The following is an 11028-nucleotide window of genomic DNA, read 5'->3' as shown; positions in this document are numbered from 1 at the left end:
TTCAGGTTCACACAATCTGGGATAATATTCAGTAAAGCAAATTAAGTTTGTTGGTTTACTTAAAATGAATATGTCTTTAGAGTTATCACCATTAAATATAAAACTTTTATTCTGCTTCTGTCTACTAAAAGTCAAATAAGATCATGGAATCTCTGTTGCAAACTGCCCAAAAGAAAAACAAACCTTAGAATAGTTGTTGATTTTAACCGAATGCCTTGTTAAGTTTTAGGGGCAGTCTGAGCCTAATTGTTAAAAACAAGTAAATTAAACAGATGTAAATAAGATTAAATAATGAACAGAAGTTTATCTACTTTTGTCTTATTATAGAGAGACTAAAAGTAAATGTGGGTCTATTAATAATCAGATTTCAAGCTTTATTGAAAGACTATATTATGAAAGCAGCACATTTCTAAATTACAAAATGCATTCATCAATTTGCCCATCTAAAGAATTCTGTTGTGACAGAGCTCACAGTTGCTTACAACTTGGTTTTCATGGGACATTAAAGTTTTGAAGCATGGGAATTCTGAGAAACATAATTAAGACTACTAGAAATAAGAACTCTGTACATGAAGTAAGTAAAATATGTGTTGTTGGTAAGAAAAAGCATGAAGAAGAAAAAGACATAAATGTTGGGGGAAAAGAAAATAAGTTTGTCCTTACGTGAGGCCGGTTATTTCAAGAGGAAGCATTTAGGACAAAATCTAAATGTAAAAAAAGTTCTAGAAGGTTTACAAAGAAAGGATCTTTGGAAAAAAATTGTGGCCAATACTGGTTAAGATTATGATATGTTTAAATAAGTAAACGAGTTTTAAAGATTTTTTTTTTTTAATTTGATAGACAGAGATCACAAGTAGGCAGAGCAGCAGGCAGAGACAGAGGAGAAGCAGGCTCCCCACTGAGCAAAGAGCCCGATGCGGGGCTCAATCCCAGGACGCTGGGTTCATGACCTGAGCCGAAGGCAGAGGCTTTAACCCACTGAGCTACCCCGGCGCCCCAGTAAATGAGTTTTAACATCAAAAGTGCAATGGTGCAAAGTTTTTGTTTTGTCTTTGTTAAAAGTACAGTTTTCTTGAACTATTGGTCTGCTCTCTGTAAGAAATTGTAAGCAAAATTTTTTCTTGGGGCACCTGGGTGGCTCCGTTGTTAAGCGTCTACCTTTGCCTCAGGTCATGATCCCCGGGTCCTGGGATCGAGCCCCACTTCGGGCTCCCTGCTTCTCCCTCTTCCATTCCCCCACTTGTGTTTCCTCTCTCGGTGTGTCTCTCTCTGTCAAATAAATAAATAAAATCTTTTAAAAAGTTTTTTTCCTTATCACTTAAGTTATCTGCCTAAAAAACTATGATTCTAGTTGACAAAATAATTTCCTCTGTTTATCACATCTTTGATTACTTAAGAAAATTGAGTCTTAGTATGAAGGGAGTTACATTTTGCTCACAACGCTGTAACTTTCTGGGTTTGCCTTGAGTATCTTGTACTGTCACTTCGGTTAAAAGGATGATTAAACATTGTTTCATAATGATTTGTGATCCTATTCAAACATTCAAACAATTTTGATATTTTGTGACATACTTCCCAAAATTAAATTCTAAAATAAAGTCTTTTTTTTTTTATTTCTTTTCAGCATAACAGTATTCATTGTTTTTGCACCACACCCAGTGCTCCATGCAATCCGTGCCCTCTGTAATACCCACCACCTGGTTCCCCCAACCTCCCACTCCCCGCCCCTTCAAACCCTCAGATTGTTTTTCAGAGTCCATAGTCTCTCATGGTTCACCTCCCCTTCCGATTTCCCTCAGCTCCCTCGAAAGAACCAAGATGCCCTTCAGTGGACGAATGGATAAGGAAGATGTGGTCCATATACACTATGGAGTATGATGCCTCCATCAGAAAGGATGAATACCCAACTTTTGTAGCAACATGGACGGGACTGGAAGAGATTATGCTGAGTAAAATAAAGTCTTTTGACCACAGTCTGGGTGTTCCAAAGAGCCCGTGGAACATTTCAGAGATTTTGTGACATTAAACTAATGAGTCTTATTTGGTACCTTACCCTCTATGGGAAGCATTGCCGAAGAAGTGATACAAATTTATGTAGATAAAGTATTAAAATACTTGTCCTAAAAGTCATATGAAACTCTTAGAAATCTGATGTCTTGGTGTGATATTATCTCAAAATTGAGGAGAGTTGGGGGTTGGGTGAGCCTGGTGGTGGGTACTTAGGAGGGCACGTATTGCATGGAGCACTGGGTGTGGTGCATAAACAATGAATCTTGGAACACTGAAAAAAATAAGAAATAAAGAAATAAATGTTGTGTGTCACAGAAATAATCAGGTTTCCTTGTTGGCTGCACTGGAAGAACTCTAAGCAGATCTCCAACCTTGGCCATTTCTAAGTCTTTCCTCATTTACGGACAGTTACACTTACTCTCAGATGTCTCGATAAATGTGCAGATATGCTTCCTTTCCCATGAGATTCATGGAAGAAACTCTGAGAACAAGTTTCTGATAACCTTAGGACCGTAAATCTGAACTAAGTGAAAATATCCAGAAGTAGTACAAAAACTGGATTCAAGCAGAAGAAGAATTAATAACACAACTCTGAACAACTTGAGAATAATTATACTCTTTATGACTTTTGGGTTGAAACTTTGTTACTTCTTTAATGCTTTGCTTTTGCAGATGTAAGGAAACTTTGTCTCCTAAGCTGACTTGGAGCGATTGGATAAGACATACCTTTGTGAACAAACGGAAGCATTTCCCTTTTCTCTTCAACTGAATCCTCCAAATTTCTAGAACTGTCAGTGAGTATTCTTTAATTTTCACGGCCATCTTTTTATTTGCCTCAGTTCAGTAAATCTGTATAGTCTCGTGACAGGACACATTAGAAGTGTGGACGTCTGCTCCCTACTGCCTGCCTTGAGAACTCAGAACCTGGCTTAACATTTCCTCCCATCATTATTCATGGTATTATTTTGTTTCCATAGAAACGCCTCTTACTTAACACCTGATGATTTACTCCATAGGCCTGCTGTTGTGAATCCAGCGGCATCACTGTCTTCTGAAATGAGTCTGCCTAAACCGACCTGGTGTCGGGACTAATACACTGGTTTGAAGAGAAGCAACATCCTACCGGTGCAACTTTTAATGTGTGAAACTTCAGAGAGGTTCAAATTTAAATTTAATCTGAGCAACTCTTCTATCTGGCAGAGGAAACGAAACATTTGCCTACCAAAGATTTACTTGTTTTCATCTTCCTGTGACTTTTATTTCCTTCCTTTTGAAGTCCCAAACCCCGACCCCCTTCTCTTAATCCAGGATGACATTCAAACCCATTGTGTCTGACAATCATATTTCTGTGCATTCCCCATATATATGCTATTAACTTGTTTTTCTCCTATTAATTTCTCTCATTTCAAGTTGATTCTTAGTCCAGCCAGAAGGACCTTGAAGGGGACAGGAACTCTTACTCCCCTTCGCTCCCTGCACCTGGCCTACTATACCTTCTCTTACTTCTGCTGGTAAGCCTTTGGCTGCTACATCCCCAAGAACCCCTTCCCAGCAAGGCCTTTTGAGGGTGCCAGGTGCCAGGAAGGAGACCGCCATGGGCTTTGTCTTAGGAAGGTTAGTCTGTGGGGTCAGGTGGAGAGGGATGTGCTGGACCCTAAACTGACTTTAGGAATAAAGATGACAAGAAATTACATTTTGAGCACCATGGAGTAGCTAACATAGTAGACAGCTCTACAAAGACACCAGGAGCCAATGGAAGTCCAGACCCGGGCTGGGGCTGGGGATGGCAGGAAGTAGGTGTGCACAGACTGGGGGTGGTGCTAGAGACTGGGGCAGGGGCTCTCCTGAGAAGGTCACCAGGGACAGACTCCAGGGGCTGCTGAGCGAGGGACCAGAGCAGGGAGAGAGTACACCTCATCACGCCAACAATACTATCCAAAGACGGGCACTGCCTTTCTCCTAATAAGGAAAGTAGGAAGTAACTGAAGAAAAAAAAAAATTAAGGGAAATAGATGACAGAAACTAAAAAGGATTAATTTAGAGAGAATGAAGGCAAGTGGCCTCTGAGCTCAGTTCCAGTTCCCGGAGGCCAGTGGACATCAGCTGAGCGCCAGGGAGACAACCCAGGCAGGCAGGACATGTGGCCGCTCCCGGTTCTGTTCCTTCTCATCATCCAAGGTGAGTGGGGCTGGGGCTTCGGGAGGGAGCACCTGCACGGCCGGAGCGGGACACAGACAGGATCCATCCCAGGGGAAGTGGCAAGCAGGGCCTTCCACTCATCTGGACACTCAATCTTTAAAAAAAAAAAAAAATTTTTTTTAAAGTTTTGTTACCTGGCAGGTACCAAGTTGGTGTTGGGGGAAATAAGAAAGTAAACAACAAAAACAGCATCTGTTTCCTAGGACAGTGCTTGTCAGCCTTTTCAGATAGAGATAGCTAGACAGGTGATGGATGGATGCACGGTAGATGATCGAGGGCGTATACAGGCACACATTTGCACACATACACGTAAATGCATGAATTCCTGACCAGCTTTGAAGGAGCACAGGGACTCCGTTTCCAGTTGAAATCCACCCACTCAAAATGGGGTTCCAGTATCTGAATCATTTAAAAGCCTGCACAACTGACCTTGACTTATTCCTAGAGCCTGGATCTTCTCTTCTGAAGAGCTCAGATACAGGGAGGAGAACAGGCAGCAAAACCAGGGTGACAGGCTCTCTGAAGGCTTGCTCAGTCCCACACATCAGGCTGCCCGAGTCTTGCTCTGGATGAGCCAAAGACCAGACCACCATCCAGTGTCGTAAGCACAACGGAGACAGGGGCAAATGCTCTGACAGCCCCAGGAGCCACCCAGTTGGTTGCAAAGTTGTAGACCCCATAAAAGAGACAATGTTTGAGCCAAGCCTTGAAGGATGAATATAAGAGTTGATTGCCTTCAAGCAGAGAAGAGAGAATATTTCAGGCACAGGGAACCGCTTGTGCAAAACTATGGAGACTCAGAAGAGCCAGGTGTGAGGTAAAATAACAAGCAATCGTGTGTGTGTGTGGCAGTTGTGTGTGTGAATGTGTGAGTGTGTCTGCTTAGTCCAATGCCATGTGTCCATTCAAAGGGTGAGGTGAGAGGTTTTAGTTGTTTGGGGGTTAGCGTGTCAGCGGGTGCGTGGGGAGGGACCCTCTGTCTCAGCATCTCTGGGATTCGGAAATACACCACGGGCTGCTGTGTGGGCGCTGCGCTGCTGGGGAGAGGTGTTGGCGGAAGATGCGAGAAGGGTTGATGGTCAGTAGCTATCGATTGAGCAGAGGCCCCTGTGTTGGCAAAGGGGACATCCGAGAGAGGGGACAGCAAAAGTTATACTGCAGGGGATAAAGGAACAAGTTGGGATATGGTGATTAGACAAAGAGCAGAGGCTCCTGGCCCATCTTCAGGTCAGCACCAGATGCCCCAGAAGCAGCAGGACCAGCCCAGGGCTCAAGAGAGGACAAGACAAATGTCGGGTATCTGTCTTCTAGGCCACTTCTCCAAATGCCAGGATGGGGTGGTGAGAGGCACAGCAAAAGGCACACTGACCACATACTGTATGTATGGCCAAGGATGGGAATCTTACAACAAGTGGTGGTGCCGTGGAGAAAATTGGATGTCCTGCAAGATCCTTGTAAAAACCACCGGGTCAGAGCAACTGGTGAAGAAAGGCAGAGCCTCCATCCAGGACAATGCCAGCCAACGCAAATTCACCATGACTTTGGAGGATCTCCGGTACGACGATGCAGGCACCTACTGGTGTGGGATTGAGAGAATCGGCTCAGACCTGGGGTCGAAATTTTCTGTGATTATTGACCCAGGTATGCATTACCCCGCTCTGATCTGGGTCCTGGTACCCCCCAACAGATATTCCAGGACTGTCCCTCTGTCTTCTCTATGGAGGGAGGAGAGTCTCTTAACATGCCCGAGAATACACGTGTATGTTTGCTTGTGCAGCTGTGTGCACGTGCAAGCAAGTATGGGGGGGGGCACCAAGATTCTGGGAAAGACTGGAAGAAAGAGCGAGCCCCACATCTCTGCATGTCTCCACCTGCTCTCCCCAGACGCAGCAGAGAAGCAGAGACCCGGCTAGGCCAGACTTGTCCGGGGAAGGCAGCTCCTCTTTCCCAGTCACAGCATCCCCTTTCCGCCCCAGGCTGAGTGGAGCCTTGTCAGGTGTGCAGGGAGAAGTGGGTGCTAGAAAGCTGTGATCCTGATGGTCTCAGCTGCAGGACAAGAGACCCTCTCCCTGCCCACTCCTTCTCCCTCTCCCTCCTCTGGCAAGAGAAGCACAAAGGAGCAAGAGACTCTGAACCCATTTCTGGGAAAAGGAAAGGCAGACTCCAGCAGAGGGCAGGGGCCCCCTCTCTGGCTGCCTCTGAGCCTTGGAGGGGACTCTGGGCTCCCCCACAGCTGCCCCAGAGGCACTAGGGTCTCCCTGAAGACAGGCCTGGAAAGGGTGTCAGGCTGTAGCCCCCCCCCCAAACACAGCCCCACTTCTGGACCCCTCCGTCTTGTCCCCAACACACAGATCCACAGACTAAATGGGAAATACATCTGCTACTCGTTAGTCTTCTCACAGTTAGCATATGCAAATATGGTCTGTGAATGTGGGCAGTGGACAGCTATGCTGGTGTAGAATGTTCCAGAGATTAACTGAAAAAGAAAACAAAGGTGGGTGGATGTGTACAGGAGTGCAGGAGGAGCTGGGGCCAGAGACATGGAGTCTGGACCCTCCAACCAGACAAGCCTTCGCTGGCAGGCCTGGTGCAGGAAGAAAGGCCCCAGAGAGATGCGCAGGACTGAGGGGACAGCGGGGGCTCCAGGCTCTGGACAGCTGCAGGAGACGGGGGACCCTGGGCCAGTCAGCTCATGGGTCACAGTGCTTCGGGCAAGGCTGAGACTCAGAGAAAAGCTGATGGAAAGCTCCAGAGTTGGGGACGTGGCTCGGACATGCTCAGCAATGCCAAACAGGACACGGAGATTGAGCTGATTGTAATTGCTACAGAGCTCCCCACCCCCACACACCTCCCACAGTGGTGAACTGGTGTTTCCCTGCAAATGACGTAATTGCAGGTTTGGGGTGAGAAACCAAAAAGATGCAAGAGCAGACCAATGTGCCTGAGCGATGTCCCTAAGACAGAAGCTTCTCCACCCTGGGGGTGGGGAGTGGAGAAGACCATGGGAGCCACCTGCGACACTCTCACAGCCTTGCTCTGCTCTGTGTGTTTAGAACCGGATCCAACAGACTCTCCCCAGCCTGTGTCAAGCACCACACCAGCCAGCTGGGACTCCTCACCTCCGTCTACCCAGGTCACCAACAGCAGCCCGCCTGTGACTCCAACCAACCCCATCAGCAGGTGAGCAGGGCATTAAAGGATGGGGCTTTCCACAGCAGCCCTGTGACCACTCCCCTCGGGACAATCTACCAGGGAACCCCCCTTGGCCCCACCGATGTTTCCTGGGAGGGGAGAATCAGCAAGGTCTGCCCTGACCCCCATCCTTAACACCTCTGAGCACATAAAGAACCCCCCCACTCCCCACGAGGAAACGAACAAAGTGCTTCAGCTCGGCTGTAGGAGAGAAGGCTCTGGTCTCCTGATCTGCCTCCCAACCCACAAGAACCTCAAAGAGAGGTAGTTGGTTCCAGCCTCGAGTATGCCAGAAGGGAAATGCTCTGTATTTTTTTTCTGTGGCTTCTAGAACAAATCACTGCCAACCTGGTGGTTAAAGACAAATAGTTTTGTGACCTTATGGTTCTGGAGATCCGAGGTCTGTAATGAGTCTCCCTGGGCTAAAGTCAAGGTGTTGGCAGGGCTGGTTCCTTCTGGAGGCTCTAAGGGTGAAGCCCTTCCTTGTCTTTTCGAGCATCTAGAGACCCAGCACCCCCTGGCTTGGGGTTCTTTCCATCCTCAGAGCCAGCAGTGGTGGTCGAGTCCTCATCACACCACATTACTGGGACACTGGCTCTCCCCTGTCCTTATACTTATAAACATGCTGGTGATGACATAAGGCCCACCTGGTAACCCAGGATAATCTCCCCATCTCAAGGTCAGCTGGTTGGCAATCAACTCCATCTGCATTATGAAATTCCCCCTTGCTATGCTATGTAACCTAACACATTCACAGATCTGGGGGTTAGGACATCTCTGAGGGGTGGTGTTATTCTGCCTACAGCTGGACGCAGGCGGGCACCTGTTCCATGGATCCAGCCCTGCCCTCCTCTAAGTGCTAGGGAAATGCTGGGAAGGAGGGGGAAGCTGGGATTCCTGCTTTCTCACATTCCCAACATGGCCGAGAGGCTGGGTCATCAACCTGAAACGCCCACTCAAAGAAGCGTCCAAAGACAGCCAGTTAGCTCTTTCATCAGAGGGCAAACACATCCATCAGAGACCAGGGTGAAGGTGCATTCCCTCCCTGGGTCCCACCTCCCAGAAACACCCTCCACCAGCTCCTTTCCAGCTCCAGTCCAAGTTCTTTTCCTTCTCCAGGACCCTATTCCTTGGAACCTGGCCCCAGTAGACATTTTGTTCAGTCAGTCCTCTGAACGAGGAAAGCCCTTGGCTCATGCTTCATGATGAGCTTCTGTCCTGCTGGTAACTGTTGAAGACCAGTTGTTCTGTTGAGTGGGGAGTAGAGGATGTAGGACTTTTCGGAGGCCAAGAGACCAAGGAAGCCTGCAAGGTGGAGAGATGGGATAGCATCCCCATAGGGAGTGGGAAAAGAGTACAGTGTCTTAAAAGACATTCTGAGGAAGGGCAAAGCAATGCTTTTGCCCCTCTCTCCAGAAAACCACCTGTGAAACCCACATGATTCATCATGCTCAAGGCAGGATGAAGGACAGAGCAAGGCTGGCCTGCAGGGGGTCCAGGCCCTGCTTGTGGAGGAAGACTTGAGTTCAAGGATGAGGGGTCCAGACTCTTGGATACTGAGAGGGACCACCAGGGGGACACATGTAAGCAAGACCCATCATCCATCTAGAACCCCGTCCCCTATGCAGGATGTGTGAGCGTACACCCCATACGTGCTACCGTCGGGGGTTGGGGGCAAAGCTGGGAGAGACCCCTCCCAGGAGAACCCTGAAGGTAAATACCCAAGTTGAACAGGGATGGGGATCCTCCTCGCTTCAAAGAGGTAATATTAGATCAGAGATGGAAATTTGGGCAGAACTGACACTAGGTAGGACACAAATAGAATAAGAAAGACAGGCAAAGGCAAACCCTTCAGCTTGGCTGACCTGCAGGTGAGGTGGAGGGGAATTGTGGCAGAGGAGCCAAAAAGCAGGATGAAATCAGGGGCAGAGGTGCTGACCCCAGGCTAAGCCTGCAGGGAGCCCCTAAAGGCTTACCCTTGGTTGAGCAGCTTGGCTGTGCCCTCAGAGGGGCTTCCGAGCAGGGACCAAGGCTTGCTTGTCCTGCAGGCCTGGGCTCAGACATCAGGTCAGGGAGGAAGGGACTGGGGTTGTCCCTGAAGAGGGAACTCACTGCCATCCCTGCACAGGGCCCTGCTGTGCAACCTTCACTTTGTGCTCTTGACCTTTGTGAAGGTGCCCAGGCTTGGGGTCCTGCTGTGGACTGTGGTGGGGCTGAGCCAGGGTCAGAGGGACCCAGGGAGAGAACAGAGTCAGTCTGAACAGGAGAACCACAGCTCCCATGACACTGACGCTCCTGTACCCTCTGACCTCTGAGCAGGGATCAGGCGGTGTTGCAGCTCCAAGAGAGATCTGATCCCCGGCAGGTGGGGACTCCTCTCGTCCTGACCTCAGGCATAAGCTCTGGCTCCCTCCCTGCTCCGCACAGGTCGGGGAAGATGGCCTCCTCTGTAGCAGCCAAGAAGCCTCCTGTGTGGACCCTCCTGCTGCCTCTTTTCCTTGTGACCCTGGAGGGGCTCTGCCAAACATGATGGACCATTGCAGCATGCAGGACTCTGGCCAATGATGGGTTTTAAATTTCCCAACCAACCAGTAACTATAAAAACCAGAATTAAACCAAAAAGCTTGAGGGGGTTGCACATGGCCAGAGACCCCTGAAGGCCAGGTGTACAGAGTCCTGCCGATCCTACCTACTGCCCCTTCGGTGCCTCCTGGAGTTAGAGTCACCCGAACATCATCAGATGGAAGACAAGGTTCAACCATCTCCGACCCACATCCCATCTGTTCGCTCCATACCTTTGCTATTAAATCTATGGCTTTTCCTGGGCTCTTTTGAAATTATTTCACTGGGACACTATTTCAGTCTTTTATATGTGAGAATAAGACCCAACCATACTAGAGGGTCCGAAGTGAGTCTAAATCCAACACTAGAGTCACAATGTGTCCAGCAACTGGGAGTGGGAGAAGGGAAGAAGGGAGAGACCTGGATGATGCCTTTTTTTTAAAAAGATTTTATTTATTTATTTGAGAGAGAGAGAGACAGAGTGAGAGAGCATGAGAGGGGAGGTCAGAGGAAGAAGCAGACTCCTCATGGAGCTGGGAGCCTGATGTGGGGCTCGATCCCAGGACCCCAGGATCATGACCTGAGCCGAAAGCAGTTGCTTAACCAACTGAGCCACCCAGGTGCCCCCTGGATGATGCCTTTTAATCCCCTCCAAGAGTTCCCAATGAGGGCTCCCCTCCTAGAGATGGGAAATTTCATGGATGGCCAGAAGTGAACAAAGAAAAGTATAAGGACTTGGGTTTGGAAGTTATTTTCTGTGTATGTGTTTCTTTCTTTCTTTTTTTCCTTAATTAGGGGGAGAGAGAGAGAGAGAGAGAGCATGCGAGCTGGAGGGGGAAGGACAGAAGGAGGGTGAGAATCCCAAGCAGACTCCGTGCCCAGCGTGGAGCCTGACGCAGGTCCCCATCTCATGACTTTGAGACCGTGACCTGAACTGAAATGAGGCGTCCAATACTTAACTGTCTAAGCCACCCCAGGTGCCCCTGTTTTCTGTATTTTCAAAAAGAAAATCATGGTATATATATATACCTCACATATTGAAAGCCTTCACAAGCTAGGTGTGCG

General features: G+C 48.2%; 1 protein-coding gene across 3 annotated transcripts; it reads left to right on the top strand.

The window, feature by feature from the left end:
• Nucleotides 1-3818: 3818 nt before the first annotated feature.
• Nucleotides 3819-10221, top strand: LOC132003589 (CMRF35-like molecule 7). 3 transcript variants are annotated; one of them, XM_059379146.1, is made up of 4 exons: nt 3819-4188; nt 5521-5764; nt 7263-7389; nt 9829-10221. In XM_059379146.1, exons 1-4 carry the CDS (start codon nt 4149-4151, stop codon nt 9964-9966), a joined length of 549 nt encoding a protein of 182 aa, XP_059235129.1. In that variant the 5' UTR covers nt 3819-4148; the 3' UTR covers nt 9967-10221. The 3 variants fall into 3 exon arrangements, with proteins under 3 accessions (XP_059235129.1, XP_059235128.1, XP_059235130.1); XM_059379145.1 differs by having other exon boundaries at nt 5521-5850; XM_059379147.1 differs by lacking the exon at nt 9829-10221 and adding an exon at nt 9721-9822.
• The last annotated feature ends 807 nt before the right edge of the window (nt 10222-11028 follow it).

The sequence above is a fragment of the Mustela nigripes genome, chromosome 16, assembly GCF_022355385.1.
Source record: "Mustela nigripes isolate SB6536 chromosome 16, MUSNIG.SB6536, whole genome shotgun sequence".
NCBI lineage: Eukaryota > Metazoa > Chordata > Mammalia > Carnivora > Mustelidae > Mustela > Mustela nigripes.
Note: the sequence above shows the minus strand (reverse complement) of the source record. Positions and strands in the feature narration are given on the sequence as shown.

Bases quoted from the DNA above. Each gene is read 5' to 3' on its own strand.
- LOC132003589 (XM_059379145.1), top strand. From the start codon at position 4,149: ATGTGGCCGCTCCCGGTTCTGTTCCTTCTCATCATCCAAG. The intron at 4,189-5,520 runs GTGAGTGGGGCT...TCTGTCTTCTAG, and splicing joins GTTCCTTCTCATCATCCAAG to GCCACTTCTCCAAATGCCAG. The intron at 5,851-7,262 runs GTATGCATTACC...CTGTGTGTTTAG, and splicing joins TTCTGTGATTATTGACCCAG to AACCGGATCCAACAGACTCT.